At 40.6% G+C, this 21046-nt stretch overlaps 1 protein-coding gene across 1 annotated transcript in view; it reads left to right on the forward strand.

Moving 5' to 3' along the window:
- The first annotated feature begins 333 nt into the window (after positions 1–333).
- MAL2 (mal, T cell differentiation protein 2) overlaps positions 334–21046 on the forward strand; it is a 34567-nt gene continuing 13854 nt past the window's right edge. The window contains exons 1-2 of the mRNA XM_042464689.1: positions 334–700; positions 17949–18119. Coding sequence (XP_042320623.1) covers positions 557–700; positions 17949–18119 — 315 coding nt within the window. The 5' untranslated portion in view covers positions 334–556. The remainder of the gene's footprint in view (positions 701–17948; positions 18120–21046) is intronic.

The following is a 21046-nucleotide window of genomic DNA, read 5'->3' on the forward strand; positions in this document are numbered from 1 at the left end:
CACCATTTGACACCACTTTAAGTGCTGTAGCTCCAGCCTATGGAACCCTGGAATTTGTAGTTTTACAAGCCTTCCCTGCCAAGAGTGCTGGTGCTTCACTAAACTACAACTCTCAGGATTCTGTATGATGGAACCATGGCAATTAAATATAGGGCATTATTACAAAATAAAAACTAAAAGCACTCTTATCAATGCAAAGCCATGCTTCTTAGTCCTGCTCAAAATGGAGGGTATTGGGAATGTGTGTGGCATGGAAAAGGGAAAAGCGACTGAGGGCACCAAAGCAGGCAAGTGAAACCCCTCCTCTTCCTGGATCTCCAGGTGGGGCTCCCTCCCTCCAGTCCGGGAGAAGAGAGGAGAGAGGAGAGGAGGCGCTGCTGGGGCTGTTGGAGGAAGCAGGGCAGGCGCCTGGAGCAGGTGGCGGCAGACGAGGCAGGCGGAGCAGCCAGGACAGAGGGCCCTTCCCAAGAAGAGGCAGCAGCCGGGCCAGGCACCTGCGGCTGTTCCTCCGCTCTGCTCCGGGGGCTTCTCCTCCTTCTCCTGGGGCTCCAGAGCCATGCTCCCAGCCGCTGCTCGAGGCGGGGGCTCCATGCCGCCTCCCCCGACCGCCACCGCCTACTACCCTCCCCCGCGCATCACCCTCCCCTCCGGCCTGGAGATCCTCCGCACTTACTCCGGGGCCTTCATCTGCCTAGAGATCGTAAGTCACCAAGACTGAGAGGGGGCTGCGTCCGCACTGCAGGAGCAATCCGGCTCCATCCCGCTTTCACTGCCCAGTTGACTGCTCCGCTTTTTGTTCTCCTGAATTGGGGGTGGCCTTGCCCTCCCCCGAGGCTGAGAGAGTATGACCCCCGGTCCAAAGTGTGATTCCAAGCCAGAGTCCTAGTCCAGGGCTGAGAGAGTGTGACTCTCTCAGACCTGGACTCACCCAGTGGTCCCCATGGCCAAGCAGAGATTTGAACCCAGGGTCATAGTCCAGGGCTGAGAGAGTGTGACTCCTTGCTAAGGTCGCCCAGTGGGTTGCCATTGCCACAGGGATTCGAACCCAGAGGCTGAGAGAGTGTGACTCCTTGCCTAATGTTACCCAGTGGATTCACATGGCTGCAGGGATTTGAACCCAGAGTTGTAGTCCAAGGCTCCAACCATTTCACCACCTTAAAGCTCCACTCATGTGCCACAGCCAGTGACACTTCCCAGAATTCCATAGCACTGAGCCCGGGTAGGTAAAAGCGGTGTCAAAGTGGATTACTTATACAGTGCAGATGTGTGGGTGGGAGGAGGGAGCATGCCAAATGTGCAACAAGTGGGTCGTCAGAGAGTTTTTCTTTTTCTTTTACTAGTTGGTGTGCCTCCTCCAGAGAGCGCTTCGGTGGGTGCATCTGCACTGTAGAAATAATGCGCCTTAACACCACTTTAAGTGCACTCACTCCAGCCTATGGAGCCCTGGGATTTGTAGTTTTGCAGGGTCCTTCAACTTCTCTGCCAAAGAATGCAGGTGCCCCTTTGCAAATCCCAGGATTCTGTTTGGATGGAGCCAGGGCAGGTAAAAGTGGTGTCAAACTGCATTATCTCTACTGTGTAGATGCACCCTTTGGGGTTTGGAGGCGCTTTACAAACTGCATCGCCTGAAGGGCTTGGCAGACAGACCCTTCTGATATTGTTTTCCAGGAGGAATATACTTGGCATGATGAAACTTTTTAAAAACAAGTGGCTACTTTCTTTCTGATTGTCCAAGTGTCATAATTCAATTCTTTTCTCTTACCCACGTGCTGTAATTCAACTATTTTTATGGATGCAAGAAAATCACTGCTGATCCTTTTTCCTCCCTCATCCCCACCTGTCACTGTCACACGGTGCAGACACCTTGCAACTCTAAAGTACCTGGTTGGGTTGTTGTTCTTCTTGTTGTGTGCCTTCAGGTCCGTTCTGACTTATGGTGACCCTGAGTCAAACCTATCATGGGGCTTTCTTGGCAAGATTTCTTCAGAGGGGGGTTGTCTTACTTTCCTCTGAGGCTGAGAGAGTGTGACTTGTTGACCAAGGTCATCCAATAGGTTTTCACGGCCGAGCAAGGATTCGAACCCTGGTCTCTAGCATAGTCTTCAGATGATCAAACTATTGCAGCACAGGCTGACTCTTCTCGATGGAGTGTGTCTATATGCACACACACACACACACACACACTCGTCCATCAACATTTGTGGCTTTGACTTTTGAGGATTTGATTATTCACGGATTTGATCAATATGTTCTCTCTAGGAATCTCTAGGTCCTCCAGTGCAACTCTGTGGTCAAATTTAACCAAAAGTCACACTGAAGTACCTAGCGATTCCTAGAAAGAACACTCCACTAGGCCTTTGTAGCTCCTCCAGTGCAATTCTGTGGTCAATGTCTGGCAGATGTTGACCACAGCGTTGTGCTGGAGGACCTAGAGAGGTGTTCTCTCAGGTAAAAAACATAGGAGTTTATCACACGAAGGAGTTTATCACATGAATATCCTGGAAAACTCTCATAATTACATGAAATGATTTCACACAACGTCACACAAAACCCACCATTAAAGTGGTCACAAAGGCCTGTTACAGACAGCCAAAATAAAGCTGCTTCAATTCACAGTGGAGGTATGGTGTTTCAATGATGCATGCGTCCTAAGAGTCCAGAAACCACACCAAAGCCACGCTCCAGTCCTTAGGGCTGGAGCGTGGCTTTGGTGCGACTTCTGGACTCTTAGGACGCATGCACCATTGAAACACCATACCTCCACTGTGACTCGAAGCAGCTTTATTTTGGCTGTCTGTAACAGGTCATAGATTCATTAACGCACATTTTTTTACTTTCAGGATTTCAGCAACAATGCATTTCCGATATCAGTTTATTTGCACAATTGAATGTGATAATCATTTGAGCAATTGCTCGCCATTTTCACTTTCTTTGTGGGATGCTTTAAATGTGCTTTTATTTCTCTTTAATGCTGAAATTAGTCCCAGTCTGATAAACTCCTTCGTGTTTTTGTTATTTACAGTTTTCCCACTGTCACGGCAGTCCTATGCCCCTAACCCCAGCAAATGTGGATGGAGGAGTGTATGTGTGTGTGTGTGTGTGTGTGTGTGTATCACACACATATACATGCACTTTGAATTTTAAGGTGGAAGACTGAGATCCAAAACACACAGCAGAAATAATCCAGTTTAAGACCACTTTAACTGCCCTGATTTAGTGTTAGGGGTTCCTGAGAATTATAGTTTATTGTGGCACCAGATCTCTCCAACAGAGAAGGGTAAATGTCTCACAAAACTACAGTTGCCTAGCATAGAGCCTGTCTCAAACTGGATTGTGTCTGCTGTGTGTTTCGGCCCTGAGTTACAATGTACTTTTTCAGAAGAAAATCCTGATTCCAGGCAGAAAGGTACATCTGTTGGATTTGTGTGTGTCACCCAGAGCTGTTATGCACAAGAGAAAAACATACAACAGACCCAAATTCTTACTTTCTCTCTCTCCTAGCTCCAGCTCTTCTTAGTTGTTGCTTTTTTAATTGCTTTATTCTCAGTCATATGCTTAGGAGTTGTTCCGTTTCTCCCTCAAATGGTGGTTGCATGACCTGATGCATAAGTTGCCAATGTTATAAAAAATAATTGTCTTAACAGTAAAGAATTCAAAGATATAGCCATGTTTGTCTGTAGAATCAGTATGCAGAGGGATTATGCTGCCAACTTCTTTCTTTCAGTTAGTCTCAAAGGTGCTACAAGATCTCTCTCTACATACTGTATTTAACAGTGGAATATTCATAGAGAGCCTCCATGGTTTAGTCCTTGTTGTTATGTGCTTTCAAGTCATTTCCAACTTAGGATGACCCTAAGGCAAACCTATCATAGGGTTTCCTTGACAAGAATTTCTCAGTGAAGGAAGGAAGGCTGCTGCCACACTGCAGAAATAAAGCAGTTTGACACTGCTTCAACTATCATGGCTCAATCCCCTCCTGGGATTTGTAGTTTGTTGTGGCACCAGAGCTTTCTGACAGAGGAGATTAAATATCTCACAAAACTACGAATTCCAGCGTTCCATAGTGTTGAGTCATGGCAGTTAAAGTGGTGCCAGACTGCTTTATTTCTGCAGTGTGGATATACCCTTAGCAGGTAGCCATGGCCTAGTCGCAAACACACACACTCTCGGCCTAACCCTGCCTTATAGGCTGTATCCACACTGCAGAAATAATGTGGTTTTTCACCACTTTAACTGCCGTGGCTCAGTGCTGGGGTTTCTGAGAACTGTAATTTTGTGAGATATTTAGCCTTTCTCTGTCAGAGAGCTCTGATGTCACAACAAACTGCCGTCTCCAGAATTCCATAGCATTGAGCCATAAAAGTGGTGTCAAACTGCATTATTTCTCCAGTGCAGATGGGTCCATAGGGTTGATGTGAGGATAAAAGACAGAAGAGGTGAGCTATGTCTGTTGTCTTGAGTTCATCAAAGAAAGGCAGGATATGATGTAACTAATATATAAATTCCATTTGTTAAGACAGTTCCTTTTTTTACCTGCTTTTTCAATGAAACCACTTCTCTCAGTAATAATAACATTTATAACACGCTTCCACCAAAGGGTGGAACAACAAACATATATAATCAAAAACAGACACTAAAACACAACACCATAAAATGCTAAAATAATACACTGATATACTACAATACTGTATAGTGCTCAGCCTACTATAAATATAATACTAATATACTACAATATTCTACTCAGCGTCATTAAATTCTACTTTAAGTTCCTAATCCAGGGGAGGGAAAATATGCATCCCTCCTGATGTTTGTCAACTGCAACTCCCATTAGTCTGATCATACTATTCAATGGTTAAGGATTCTGGGAGATTGTCAGCAACATCTGGAGGGCCACAAAATTGGTTAAAAGTTAAAAGTGTCCATTGGGTTCATTCTGTGCTACAAATGCCTTCCACCCCTGAGGCAATACCAACTGAGGATGATGGACACTGAGGTTAACACATTTGGAATATACTGTACCAGATTTATTTTTATTTTATTTATTTATTGCACTTATATCCTGCCTTTCTCCCAAAATGGGATCCAAGGCGGCATACAATAATTTTTAGAAGATCCAACAAAAACATTAATTGACAAAAGTTAAAAGGAAATTAAATGTTTGGAGGAAGTTGGCCCCTGCATTTTCTCTCCTCACTAGAATTATCAATTTCAAAAATGATCCATTAAGCCCAGTGGTATGGTTGTTTATTTAACTGTTTCATTTAAACGTATGTAGCATCCATTGTTTTAATCGTGAGCCACCATAGGCCCCATATTGGGAGAAAGTTGGGATACAAATTAAGTAAATCAAAGAAACACAAAGAAATAGTATCTGACTGGTAGCCCCTCCAATATATTTGTAACTGAATCTTTTACCCAAGTCTCGCTGTTAGGATTTACATGATTACCATCCCATCCTACATTTTTCTTTCTTTTTTTTCCTAAGGAGGCCTGTTCCAGAGATACCGCCTACATCTTTCTTAAACACATCTACATCACTGAAACATCTCTCCTGGTTATAACATTTTCCATTCCTTCCTGCCTTGATTCTTCTTCTGAATAGTCCATTCTTTTCTTTAAATTTCATTATTTCACATTTATTCAGCAGAGGTACCAGCAGGATGTATCCACCCCAGTCCCTTCTCCTCATATCTTTAACTGCTGTAAAGACAAGCACCAGAAAAGCTAACTGATGGAAGCTTTCTAGTAGCACATAAAGTTGGTTAATCCAGAGCAAAGGTGGGCTGCATCTGCACTGAAGGAATACTGCAGTTTGGCACAGCTTTAATTCTGAGATTTGTAGTTTGTTGTGGCACCAGAGTTCTCTGATAGAGAAGGCTAAATGTCTCACAAAACTACAAATCACTGGATTCCATAGCACTGAACCATGGCAAATAAAGCAGTATCAAATTGCATCATTTCTGCACTGCTGATTTTCCGGTGGGCACACTACAGCCCCTGCAAATGATCATTTCTCTGCAAATGATCATGTTCAAACCTCTGCCAAGTACAGTTCATTGGACAGAATGAGAAAAAGGATGGTCCTCCTACTCTGGGCACAAGCCTCACCCTTTGGTAGCTTTGGTTCAATCTACCACAAGCATGTAGCCCCTAGTAAATTAGCCCAAAGGTACTTGTCAACCTTTGTCTGAAAACAACGTTCCTTGATCCTGATTTAAAATGTGCAATTAACACAGTGGTGAATGCAAATTTGCCTTCCAACTGTCTGTTTAACAATCTTGCATGGTGTTTTGGTTAACTGCAGCTGTTTTCAGCTTGTGCATCTGTTCCTTCAAGTCCCCTGTTGCTGCATGATAGCCCAGTGCCCTTCATCAGGGAATATTCAAGAGATGGCTTGCCAATGACATGCCAATCCAAGTACTAACCAGACCTGACCCTACTTAGTTTCCAAGAGCTGACAGGATTTTGTGCCTTCAGAGTAAGTAGGCAGCCCTTTACGTACTAGTAAGTTGGAGAAGAGTCAGGACCACAGTTTCAAAAACTGTTTACATCATGGTTCCCTTTTTACAATTTCCTTGTCTGCATGCAAACTGATTGGCTTTTAAAAATGTAACATAGTTTTTTGCATCTAATTACAGTATTGATAGTACATTGGAGTAATTGATATCATACATCCATATATGCTTTTTTTTGTCTCAGAGGATGATACTGTCTTAGAGATGGGGCCATCAAGGTACAAAGAAGTAGTTATGAAAGTGAGTGGTTTCTGTTTGGACTCCTTTGCATATAGGCAAGAAGTGCTAAACAAGATCATCTGCTTAACAAGTTAAATTGGCAAACCCTATGCAAATTACCAGCAATAAGCCCCAGTGAGTAAAATGAGACTTTGGCCCAGTACAAACGGGCCAAAAATGGTGGGCCGGCTCCGATTCTAGGGTTCTGGAGCACACAGCAACTGCATGCTCTGGGGCCCTAGTTCATGCTGGTGGTGCCATGGCAATGTGGCCCCACCCACACAGGGTGTGCATCCATGATGTAAGCATGGCACAGCATCCACATGTCCAGGTGCCATGCTTGCATCATTGACACACCACAGTGCTCCAGTGCCACACTAATAATGTCATCCACGCTCACCAAAAAGAACCTGGTTTTTCTAGGTTCTTTTTGGTGCGGAAGGACGCTGCATGGTTTGGCTGCTGCGGCGTCCCTCCGGAGGAAAAATGGGTGCCTCCAGCCTGCCCTTTCAGGGCGGTCTGGTGAGCCCCTTAGTACACAAGCATAAGATTATGAAGTACATAAAATTGGCTAGAACTTTCTGGGGTGGCATATCTTCCAACATTTCACAGATGAAAAACAAGACACATGTGGTCAAACAACAGCAGTGTACCTTAGGATGGCAAAAATTATTAATTAGGAAGAACATAGAAGCTAGGAAAGGCTGCAGCAGTTTGCCTTTGCCTGAGCCTTTTGGGAAGGCTAAAATTCCACTCCTCCTCTCCTCCCTCTATCCACTGATTTAATTTAATGCAAACCCCTTATACCCTTTGAACTTGTTTGGCAGCATTTGAAGTTAGCCAGGGACAAAGGAGGAAGGTGGGAAGAGGAGAGAGAAACTAGGACATTTTAAAAGCAGCTGAAAAAGAGGCATGACAGAAGATTAATTGGAACTGTTCTAGCCAAATCAGGACAAGATTGGATGATATGGAAAACACTTGTGCTCATTAAGTTCAAGGCAGTGTTTCCTCCATGAGATAGAAAATAAATTATCTTCTTGTTTGGTTAGTAGGACTGCAAATATTGAAGTGAGAAGCAAACACACAACAAAGTTCAGGTACTTAGAGGGCAGAAAATCAATGCACTTCATATGCATGTAAGTGGAGGATGTTGAGAAACTAACTAGGGTAGCTAGATACAAAATGAAGACAGCACTCCTGCACCTATAATAACTGTGGGCATGTCAGCAGATTTATGTCAGATTTATGGAACTTATAAGCGGATGATTAAGAACTAAAATAGGCAAAGGTTTTCTATACTTTGGTTCAGTCATAAATCAGGCTGAGACTTGAAAGTGCAGCTATGAACGAGCTAGAAAAGGTTCTCAAGTTGGAAGACATATCAATGAATACAAAAGTCAGAGTCATCCATGCCATAGTATTTCAACTTTCTATGTACGGGTTGCAAAAGCAGGGCAGAAAAGAAAGCTAACAGGGAGGTCAACTCATTTAAAAATGTGATGCTGGAGGAGAGTTTGACAGATTCCCTGAAGTGTCAAAAAAGACAGAAATGGGCCCTAGGGCAAGTCACGTTTGAACTCTTCTTAGAAGCAAAATGATTAAACTGAAGTGATTGTACTGTGAACATATGATGATATGGCATCCCTCAGTAAAGTGCAAGGCAGTAGGAAAAGAGGAAAATCACAGCACCGGTGGATTGACTCAGTAAGGAAGCCAGGGCTTTGGGCTTGCAGGACCTGAGCAGTGCTGTCAATAACTGGGAGACTTGGAGGTTTGCTATAAGTCAAAGCTAATGTGATGGCAAATAACAACAACAAAACTCATACAAGAACCCTCTTCAATTTAACTATTTGCTCAATGGTTACATTTATGTTCCACTTTTCCTCCACTGACCTCAAGTTGGTGTATATGGCTCTCCACCTTCTCCCAATCATGTGGGGTGGATCAGGTCAGATAAGCTGACTAACTCAAGTCCAGTCAATGAGTTTCATTGCTCAGTGATGACTAGAACCTGGATTCCCCCCCCCCAAATCCTAGTCCTAACCACTACACTTCTAGTACCCCTGCTTACTTGACCTCTTTCCTAAATATGACTTGATATTGACTCTGACCATTGGCACTAACAACCCTACTGAATCTGAGGACAACTATAAAGATGAAGGCTTTCATGGCCGCCATCCATAGTTTTTTGTGGGTTTTTCGAGCCATGTGGCCATGTTCTAGCAGATGCTGGCGAAACGTCAGAAAGCCCGAAAAACTCACAAAAAACTAAAGCTGTAAAGATACTTGTTGTCTGTCCAAGATTCTTAAATTGGAACATTGTATGTCTTTTGTGCACTGGAACCATTAGAAGAGAACTTGAGTTACTTTGGAGGACTGCAGAATCCCTGAATCCTCCATCCAACAAGCTATAAGAAAAGCCAATGTCTAATCTGCCCCACAGAAATAATGCAAGTTGACAGTGCTTTAACTGCCATGGCTCAATGCTGTGGAATTCTGGGATTTAGCCTTCTTCCTTTGAGAGCACTGGGACCACAACAAACTGCAAATTTCAGAATTCCATAGGTTTGAGCCATGACAGCTAAAGTGGTGTGTAGTGTGCATTATTTCTGCTGTGCAGATGCAGTCCAAAACTTGAAATGTCTGAAGAGCAAAACAACCAATGAACAGTTTTAATGACTCCAGTTTGTGGTTTAATTTTGATGAAACTGAAACTTCTCTGAGTCTCATCAGAACCTGAATGGGAGACTGCTTGGGAACCCTTTGAATTCTGAGCAGCTTAGAGAAAAAGTGACACTTTAATGGAAATTGCCTACAAATATGCTCACAGTTAAGGGGAGGGGAGCTTTTAAAACATCCAGTTTAAATGCCTCTCTGGTTGCATCTGCACTGCAGAAATAATCTGGTTTGACACCATTTTAATTTCCATGGCTCAGTGTTATGGAATTCTGCAAAGCGTGGTTTGTTGTAGCACCAGAGCTCTCTAACAGAGAGGGCATGATATCTTCCAAAACCACAAATCCCAGCATTCCATGGCATTGAGCCATGGCAGTTAAAGTGCTGTCAAACCAGATTATTTCTGTAGTGCAGATGAAGCCCAAGTTGGCTTTCTCTTTCCGTGTTTCTTCCTCTTCCCTGTTGTTCTTCAATGCTGTTTCTTTCTCCATTGCTACATAAACCCAACCAATCAGGGAGCACTTAATGAACATGATGATTCTCCAACTCTGTGTAGCCAATATGATTTGGCAGTACACCCTGATGATGGAGGGCTAACAAAGCGGCATTGCCCTCCTGGCGTAGGAGGGTGGGGGCATGCCCCGGTTGCTGAGACAACCAAGCTAATGTTCCCTGGCTTTTTCTAGTCATTTCTATCACGGCATGACTGGGATCTTGTTGATTCTGTTTCCTTGGTAACAGGGGCATGTATTTTTTTGGATATTCTCTTTCGAACCTTCTTTGAAAAAAAGTATGCAGATTTCAAGGAGCATGAAGAAACAACAAGAACAGCAAAATCGAGCAAAAATTAGTACCACAAAGTATGCCCTGTTTCCTTTCCCCAGGATATTGAAACTGACTACTCTTATCTCAGAGCTTACTTCTTAACATTGCACAATTATAATGTTATGACTGCACTTTAACTGTCATGATTCCATCCTGTATAATCCTGGGATTTGTTGTCTGGAGTAAAGCTCTCTGGCTGAGAATTCTATATTGTTGTTGTTGTTTACTGTCTTTGAGTTGAACCCAACCCTTGGTGACCCCCATAGATAAGACATCTCCAAGACCACCCATCTTCCATTGCTCTGCTCAGGTCTTGTAAATTTATACCTGTGATCTCCCTGATTGAGTATATCCATCTCGTGTATGGTCTGCCTCTCTTTCTACTGTCCTCCACCTTTCCTAGCATCATTGTCATCTAATGAACTGTGCCTTCTCATGATGTGTCCAAAGTACGATAGCCTCATTTTTATCACCTTGGCATCCAATGAGAGTTCATGCTTGATCTGTTCTAGGACCATTTGTTTGTCTTTTTTGCCATCCATGGTATCCTCAGCACAGTATCCTCCATCACCACATCTCAAATGAATTGATTTTCTTCCGTTCTGCTTTCTTCTCTGTCCAGCTCTCACATCTTTACATGGTGATGGGGGAATACAGTGGCTTGGATTATTCTAACCTTAATGTTCAATTGTATATTTTTGCACTTTAGGATCTTATCTAGTTCTTTCATAGCTGCTCTTCTCATTCCTAGTCTTCTGATTTCCTGACTGCAATCACCATTCTGGTCCATATTTGAGCCAAGGTATTGGAAATCTAGATTTCTATATAGCTCTCACTAAACTTCAAATCTCAGGATTCCACAGGATGCAAACAAGTTAGTTAAAACACAATCATAGTACTATAAGGATTAGGATCCATAATTAAGACTGCTGATTTTCTCCACTTAAAAAAGATGGCAAGGTAGTGCATACATAATCAAGTGAAATGCCTGTTGAATGATGTGGAACCTATATTGGAATCCATAGTTTGCATGAAAGCTAAATAGCTCCTCAAGATAATTCCTTTCCCATAATAAATCTTTAAATTAGTCCTATCAAGTTTCCAAGAGGGTACTCCCATTTGAAACATTGTTTTGTTTTGTTTCAGTTTTTTTTAAGCAGGCCTGTTTTGTACAAGGGACAAGGTGAGAATGTTATAATGTATACCACATGCTTTTTTAAAAAATAAACAAACAAATAAATAGAATACTTGTTAGCAGGGGTGACTCAATCCAAAAATGATAATTTTGATGCCATTTCACTCACATCAAAATGTGTCATTTTGATTCTTCATTTCGCCCTGACAAAACAATAAAACATATAAGATCTTCTTATGAAAACCCCAAAGTCTTTTTTTCAAAAACATACTCAAAGGTTCAAAGCATGGTAAGGGACTTGTGGTTGTCCAGAGGTTGTCAGACTCCAGCTCTCATCATCCTTGCTGATTGGCCATGCTTGCTGAGTTGGAGTTGGGGTCTTACAACATATCTGGAGGGCTGCAAGTTCTACCATCCTCTGGCATATTTTTGAGGAGTTTTTTTAATTAGTATTGATTTTTAATTAAATATTTATGTCAAGCCTTTTAGCAGAAGATATCCAGGAAGCAAACAGGTATTATCAGTATATCAGATGACATTTTAAAACAATAAAATAATTTAAATAGATTTAAAACATATTAAACAAGTTGACATATTAAAAACAGGTCAAGAAGGTTGAAACAATTTAAAATCATGTATGTAAAACATCTGGGAGTAAATCATTTAGGACTCCAAGACTTTAGTGAATGGATATGTTTTTACTGTCAGCCCTCGGCATTCACAGATTCTGTATCTCTGGATTCTTCATCTGAAGAAACTTGCCAAGAAAATCATGTGATAGGTTTGCCTTAGGGTTGCCATAAGTGAGAAATGACTTGAAGGTACACAACAACAACAACAACAAGCATGAAACAAAGTTTACACTGAACCATCAGAAAGCAATGAGGACAGTTTTGGATTTGGGGATATTTTGGAATTTTGGATGAGGGAGATTTCCAGTGCATGAGTTATTGTAGCATAGTTATCTTTGCCCAGATAAGGCCATAGTTGGTACATATACCAAGCTGGTGATGAAGATGGATCCAGGCATAGTCTCTCAAGCTACCTACCTGCTCCCTCATGGGAAGTCCAACCCCATCCAGAACAGACTGCTTAACCAGTTCCTGGGCCTGAGAGCTTCCCTCTTATCAACATTCAGCTTCAGTTTATTGGCCCATTATCCAGCCCATTACAACATTCTGGCACTGGTCCAGCATAGCCCCAGTTGATTTTGATGACAAAGAGAGGTAGAACAAACAGTTGTGAGTATATTAGTGGTACCCAATTTCAAAATTCCTTCATACTGATATTAAGTTGTATCGGAGATAAAATGGAACCCTGTGGCACTTCACAGATTATTAGCCATAAGGCTGTAACCCAATGCATGTCTATTTAGGACTAAACCCATTGAATTCAGTGGGAACTATTCCAAAGTGAACATACTGGGACATCAGTGAAATTAATTATTGAAACCGTTTCCCCCTGAATTCTTGTGTCAATTTCATTAAAAAAATTAATTAATAGCTGTTTGTCACTGACTTCAGTGGGATGTAAAATGGGATTAGAATTACAGCACAATTTTACACATGTTTTCTTATAAGTGAGACACATTGATTTTACTGGGGTTTTCTCCTAGTTAAAGGAGAGCCTTGCAGCCTCAATCTCTTTCTTTCTGTCTCTTTTTGAGGCAAATGGCATTGAAAGCATTATTTCAGTCTGTTTCCTAACCATTTATTACATGATACTGGCAGTTGTATCCAGCATCTGCCCATGCTGGAAGTAGTTGTGTCATCTGATGTGGACTTTATGGTACAAGTATAGCATGCCCCATATTTGCCAATGTGCTTTTTCTGTGTTTTTTGTTTAAACAATCTTATGTTATGTTTACTTGTTTTTGGAGCACACACCTCCAAAGCAGGAAGAGAGACTTTTGAAAAGGAAACTGATAAAACTTGTAATGTGACCTCCACCCTGTTCATTCCCATAAAAATCACTTCTGTATTTATAAACCTTGCTTCTAATGCAGGTGGCATTAGCAGCTCTCTAAGACTCTTAGACTTCAGTTGCCTTGAAACCCACACCATCATAGCCAAGGGAATTATGGGTGCTGATGTCCAGCAAGATCTGAAAGGCTATGTTTTGCCCATCCCTGCTCTAATGCAGAGCTAGGAAGCATTTAGCCATCTAAATAATAATGTTTTTTGTTGTGTGTCCTCAAGTCATTCCCAACTTATGGCAACCCTAAAGCGAACCTATCATGGAGCTTTCTTGGAAAGATTTCTTCAGAGGGGGACACTTTGGCCATCCTCTGAGGCTGAAAAAGTGTTATTTGTCCAAGGTTTCTGTGGCTCAGTGGGAATTTGAACTGTTATCTCCAGAGTTGTGGCCCAATGCACAAACCACTACACCTCATTGATTTTTTACATTTATATATTTCCCACTTTCCCCCCAGTTTGGGACTCAAAGTGGCTTACAGCAGTTAAAATAAATATAGCCAAAAAATTTCATATAAAAGTTAGAAATGTAATCAAACTATCAATAAAATTAAAGCCAGATCAAAGCATAACCATTAAAAAGAAAACAGTAAATAAACAATACAGTAATTATGCAAAGTTTGTTTTCCTTGAGCCATCAGTCTTTGAAGTTGTGCCAAAACAAGAAAGTTTACACCTGTCTACAGAAAGATAGAAAGGAAGGCACCAGAATAATCTTTCTGTGATGGGAGTTCCGTGGCTTGGGAACAACCACCAAGAAGGCCTGTGTTTCCACCAGATGTATCTGTGAGGGTCATGAGACAGAGAGAAGGTCTCCAGACACAGACAGGCTCGTTTGTAAGAATGCATCCCTTCAGATGACCTGCCTGTGTAGGTGATAACCAGCACTTTGAATTGTCCCTGCAAAGAAACTGGCAACCAGTGAAGCTGCTGCAACAAGAGAGTGGGTTCTTAGTATCTGCTGGAGTTTCATTCCAGGATCTTTCGTGGATATCAAAATCCATGGATGTTCAAGTCCCATTATATGCAATGGCAGAGTAAAATTGAGTCCCTTATATAAAATGGAAAAATCAAGATTAGCTTTTTGGAATCGTGTGTGTGTGAGAGAGAGAGGGGGGGGAATATTTTTGAACCGTGGTTGGTTGAATCTGTTGAAGCAGAATTGTAGGATAATTTACTTCTCCTAAGGATTCAACCTTTGATAAGGAAATAAAAATATTAATTATCAAAAATGTCAAAGCCAAGCCTGTTAGGATCTAGCTTTAAATTAGCAGAGTAGCAGAAATGTGCCTTTGTCTAACTATGTTTTCCTAAGAACTGAGACTAACTTAAAAAACAACAAACATATAGCTTGTAGTTTAAAACAAAAGTTTACTAATGGATTTAATCTTTATATACATAAAAGCTATATCCTAATCTAGTCAGTGAATAGTTCAGGTAAAAAGAAATCATTATCTCACCATCTTTACAAGGAAAGTTGGGAAAAGAAGAAGATGGAGGACCAACAGTTCAGTAGAAAATCTTTGATAGAATGCCTGTAACTAAATCATATGGTTAGTCTGAATGAGAGAAAGAGAGAGAGTTTGCATGCAGGAAATCCCTATCTATCTAAGGAGAGGGAAAGACAATGCAAAAATCTTCCAACAAGAATCTGTGGACACAGAGAGACAATTGTATTTATATAAATTATTATTATTTATTATTAAACTTTATTTTTTTTTTTTTTCCTCGAGTGCGTCATTATACACAAGCGCTTGTACGAGTTGGTAAAATAAGGAGTATAATAAAAGGCCTGCCCAAGGCGTACACTCTAAGATAATAACAATTAAATAAAGGAATAGATAAAATTACCATGTAGAAAAGAAAAGACAAATTAAAAACATCAAATATAAAAGCAAATCACATCACATCAAACATTATCAGACAGCCAGATGATAATCACAAATTCCCTGAGAACGCTTCCCTAAACAATATGGTTTTCAGCTCAGCCTTAAAGCTGGTTAGGGAAGTGATGAGCCATGCATGCAGAGGAAGAAGGTTCCAGGAATGAGGAGCAGCAAGAGAGAAGGGACAGATCCGGGACAGGGCAGAGAAAATATAAAGGCCTTGTAGTCCAAAACCTCTGAAGACCAAAGGCTCCTTAGACCTGTTCTAATGCAAGGGATGTTACTTCTCTTTCACTAAAAAAGCAAGGGTGCGAATTATGAGGTCCTTTGGATGTCAGTGAACTGCAATTCCCAGTATCCCTTTTAACAAAGCTAAAGGTGAGGAGTGCTGAGAGTTGTTGTTTAACAACACTTGGAGGGCCTCATGCTTCCCACCTCTATTTACCGCAATGTAACATATGAAATTACAGAGGAATTCTATGCCTATTTACTAAAACATAAACTGCTTTGAGTGTAGTAAAGGTTATTCTAGGTAAGTGAGATTGAGATGAAGACAAAGCATTCCTGCCCTGAAGATAAAATGAAAGAGGAAGCACATCTACCTAATTCTTTAGAACAAACTAAAGGCAGTAGAAAAGAGCCACATGTAATATTAATTTTATTTTCCTTGGCAAGAACCTTATATTATAAACAACTGTATGGCAAACAGAAGTGCATAACATGATTTTGCTTCCTGCTGTGCAGAGAAATAGATACTAAAGACTTCAACTACTGAATTATTTGCTGCCATCTGTGTATTAAAGGGCCATGGACCCTTTTCCTTCACGCTAACACCCCCACAAACCAACAAAATTCCACTACCTCATGCTACTCTGATTAGACTGTTGGTCCAACTGCTGAAATGGAGAGCATGTTGTTATGTATCTTCAAGTTGACTCTGTCATATGATGACTATATAGAATCATAGAATCATACAGTTGGAAAAGACCACAAGGGCCATCCACTCCAACCCCCAGTCATGTAGGAACTCCTTATCAAAGCATCCCCGACAGATGGCCATCCAGCCTCTGTTTAAAGACTTCCAAGGAGGGAGACTGCACCACAGCTCTTACTGCCAGAAAGTTCCTTCTAATGTTGAGGTGGAATTGCTTTTCCTGGAGCTTGCATCCATTGTTCCGGGTCTTGTTCTCTGGAGCAGCAGAAAACAAGCTGCTACTCCTTCTAATTTGGTGTCATCTTCAAATTTGATAATTATGTCCCCAATTCTGTCATCCAAGTCATTGAATAACACTGGGCCCAGGACAGAGCCCTGTGGGACCCCACTGGTCACTTCTCTCCAGGATGAAAAGGAGCCATTGTTGAGCACCCTTTGGGTTCTGTCAGAGAAACCAATTACAAATCCATGTAACAATTACCTTGTCTAGCCCGCATTTTACAAGCTTGTTTGCAAGAATGTCATGGGAAACCTTGTCAAAGGCCTTAATGAAATCAAGATATACTATATCCACAGCATTCCCTTTACCAAGCTGGTAATTTTATCCAAAAAAAAAAAGAGATCAGATTTTTCTGGCATGACTTGTTTTTCTGAAACACATGTTGACTTTTTGTGATTATGGAATTGCCTGCTCGATGTCCACAGACTCTCTGGTTAATATCATAGAGTTTTCTTGGCAAAGTTTCTTCAGAGGCATTTTTTTTTATTGCCTTTCTCTTAAGATAGCAAGAGTATGATTTTCCCAAGGCTGAGTGGGAATTTGAACTCAGGTCTGCTATAGTTCTAATCCCTTACTCACACCAGTCCTCCACACTGGTTCATAGGGGAACATTGCAACATAAAAAAATAAACTACATGTTTGTCCAGAATTCAAAGACATAACCACGTTCGTCTGGAAAATCAGTGTGCAAAGTGATCTTGAAGCACCTTTAATGAAAGTAATTAGTAACATGAATTTTTGTAGATTTGAGTCTGTTTTCCCATGCAGCTGAGAAAGTAGACTCAATTTTATGAAAATTCTTGTGACCAGTTTCTTCCTTTCAGCTAGTCTCAAAGATGCTACAAGATTCCTTTGCATACTGATTTTCCAGACTAACACAGCTATATCTTTGAATACAAATCCCAGGGTCACTGAACTTGCTAAAATGACCCACAAAAATATATAGTGAAAGTAACTACAGAATGATGTAGTGCATTGAGAATTGGACTATGACTCTAAATCATGGTTCAATTACACACTTGGCCATGGAAACCCACTGGGTGACCTTAAGCAAATCACACACTCTTAGCCCCAGTAAACCCTGTGATAGGTTCACCTTAAAGTCACCATAAGTTGGAAATGTTTTAAAAGCATACTACTGCTCCTACAACTTAAGTAAACATCACACCCCAGAAGATGCAATGTTACCAGTATATGTTACTATTTTTTTTAAAAATTAACAATGTTAGTAACATCATTAAATGAAAATTACCATGTTACAGATAGCATCATTGCTTATAAAATGTTGCTTGTAAGCTTTCTTTTTTATCATGGGTAAAGAACTGAGCAGCTGGCAAATGCTAATGTTCCAAATAAATCCCAGAAGGTTTGTGCTAGAATTGTGGTAGAATTGTTGTTGTTTTCTTTTCTTTTTTTCTTTTTTACTATACTTTACACATAGACTTAATATATTTTCAATTTTAAACAAACTCATTTCCCTCCCCCCTTTTTATGTTCTTCTACAGCTTTTTGGAGCAATAGTTTGGATTTTAGTAGCTGCAACCAAAGTCCCCTTACCACTGCTACAAGGATGGGTGATGTTTGTGTCTGTGACGGCATGTTTCTCCTCAATTGCCTTCCTCTGCGTGTTTCTCTTCAGTTACAGAGAGAGAATTTCTATTGATTGGAACCGTTTGGTAAGCATTTAAAAGCCACTTATGAGAAAACCCAGATTTTCAGTGAATGAGGATACATATATTTAAATTTAATATTTTAAATCTCTGGATAGAATCTTGATTTTGTAATGCTTAACAAATGCTATTCTGCTCTTTCAACAACCCCAAGTTAAAACAGACAAGCCCTCCAAGATGCATCTTGCCATATTTTAACTCCATTTTGTGCCTTTAATAGCCACATGATGGTCTGCACTGGAGATTATAGAAACTTATTCTATCAGTTTCATGTCATTTAAGTTATCCTATGTCCATTGTGAAGAATCCTGGGATCTGTAGTTTAATGAGATGCTTAGAATTCCCTGTGAGGGTGTTCTAGTGTCTGTCAATGGAGAATTCTTAAGTGAGGTTGCATCTGCACTGCAGAAATAATTCAGTTTGACTCCACTTTAACTGTCATAGCTCAGTGCTGTGCAGTTCTGGGAATTGTACTTGGTTGTAGCACCAGAGCTCTCTGACAGAGAAGGATATATCTCACAAACCTGCAAATCCCACAGTTCCATAGCATTGCACCATGGCAGTTAAAGCAGTGTCAAACTGAATTATTATTGCAGTGCAGATGAAGCCTAAAGTCCAAAACACACTGTAGAAATAATCCATTTTGAAACTGCCTTAACTGCTATGGCTCAGTGCTAGGGAACTGTAGTTTTGTGAAACATTTAGTCTTCTCTGTCAGAGAGTTCTGGTGCCACAATAAACTACAGCTCCCAGGATTCCCTAGCACTGAGCCAGAGCAGTTAAAGGGTCTCAAACTGGATTGTTTCTGCAGTATTTTTGGACCTAAGTCACCAAACTGCAAATTGCCAGATTCAATAAATGGAACTACAACAGTTAACATGGTATGAAGTTGTTATAATTGTGCAGATGCACTTCCTGTTGTGAAAAGTTTCATTTTCGAATTGCTGCATATGAAGCTGCTGTTAAAGGTATTGGAACAGAGCAAGCTATTTTGGTTTTATTTTTCGGGTCATTTGCTCTGCTGTATGTGGGCTTTATTATGGTGCTGTGCTGTAGTAACTTCCTCTCTCAGCTTTGCACAGACTGAGGCTGTTCTCCAAGAAGAGGTTCATAAGTACAGTGGTTCCAAGATCCCCCGTGTATAACAAAATCCGTGTATGCTCAAGTCCCATTAAATATAATGACATAGCAAAATGGTGTCCCTTATAAAAATGGAAAATCAAGGTTTGATATTTGAAATTTACAATTTTTTGAACAGTTTCAAACCATGTATGCTTGAATCCGTGTATAAAATATCTGTGTATAAGAAGGGCTGACTGTAATTGTTTATGGTTTTTTTTCAAGTATGAAACAATGAAACAATGAAGTGAGAGGGACAAATATCTGCAAAAAGGGTTTCATATGTTCTGTTTGAAATGGCCTAGGTACAGGACTGGGAAATTGCTAAATTGCACCACCATCTGGCATTCTAGCATTTTGTGGAAGTAAAGGGAGAGTGCTGCCTCTAGCATAGCTCTTGTTGCAACATGTTTGCTGATCATCCCAGCCCCATTCAGAACTGACATTTTGTTCTGGCTCATTCAGATTTAATCAACTAATGAATCAATTTATATTCAGGGGTCGCTGTGTTTGAAACTGTTGAAAAAATTGTAAATTCTGTACAGCAGAATAAAACAAAATTCACAAGTAACGATACATTTATTGGACCAACTACAAAGCATATGCAGACTTTGAGTTTTTCAGCAGGCAAAGGTGTTAAAAATTATACAGGAGTAAAATGGTGATGATAGAGCCAAGGCCTACTTTCTGTCTGAGATGTCAACAGTTAAGATGGTATAGAGGAATTTCAATGCAGGGAGAGACCACTCCTCTTATTGGCCATGTGAAGACTAGAGGCAAAGCCTGAATCCACACTGCAGCATTAAAGCAGTTTGACATTACTTTTCCTGCCATGACTCTATCTTACATAATCCTGGGGTTTGTAGTTTCATGAGGTATTCAGCCTGGTCTGTCAGACAGCTCTGGTGCCTCACCAAACTAAAGTTAAAGTAGTTAAAGCAGATAAAGTGATGTCAAATTGTTTTTATTTTGCAGTCTGTATAAACCCAAACTGTAATAAGGGACAGGTAATAAAAATTCAACTCTATTCACAACAGCAAAGTAACTTCTCTTGAGATCCAGCCTGTCTTTGTCCTTTGCAAAAACCAACTCCTTTCTTAGGCAAAAAACACCAGATTTCTCAAGGAGTCTGTCTGTACTGTTACATCTGGAAAAACTGCCTGATATCAACCTCATTTTTATCCTGTATGGTTTTTAACATTTTTGTCTGATGAAGAATCCAGTGAAGCTTTGAAAGTTTGCATAATGAATCAATTGAAGTATAGATGATTGCTCAATAATAATTTGCTTATATAGCTCTGAGAGATAAATACTGTATATACTCATGTAAAAGTCTAGAAATTTTAGTCAAAAAATTGACCCAAAAAACCTTCCACAGGTCAATGTAAGTACTGTACTTTTAACTCTTATCAAAAAAGGAACCATGCCATTGTGAAAGGTGAAAGCTTAATCTCTTCTTGGATCACCTAAAAGAAGCATCAACCCCCTCTACTATCTCATCCATCCAGCCTTTAGGGTGTGCACAAACAGTTATAGCTATCAACATTTTTAGAGTTCTTAAGCATCGTTTTCTTTTACTTCAGATTTTACAGCTTTTGTTGTTACATGCTGCTAAGTTTTACCCTTGACTAATATGACATGGGTCATCTAAAAATCCATAATTTTGGCCCCAAAACCTGCCCTTGACCTATACATGAGGTCGACTTATAGTCAAGTATATACGGTATATACCCCAGTCTAACATCAGGCTTTGATAAATTTCCCCTTTTATTAAAAGAAAAATGGTTCGTGTATGTGTATTCATAACTTAGACA

The sequence above is a fragment of the Sceloporus undulatus genome, chromosome 4 (genome assembly GCF_019175285.1).
Source record: "Sceloporus undulatus isolate JIND9_A2432 ecotype Alabama chromosome 4, SceUnd_v1.1, whole genome shotgun sequence".
Classification (NCBI taxonomy): domain Eukaryota; kingdom Metazoa; phylum Chordata; class Lepidosauria; order Squamata; family Phrynosomatidae; genus Sceloporus; species Sceloporus undulatus.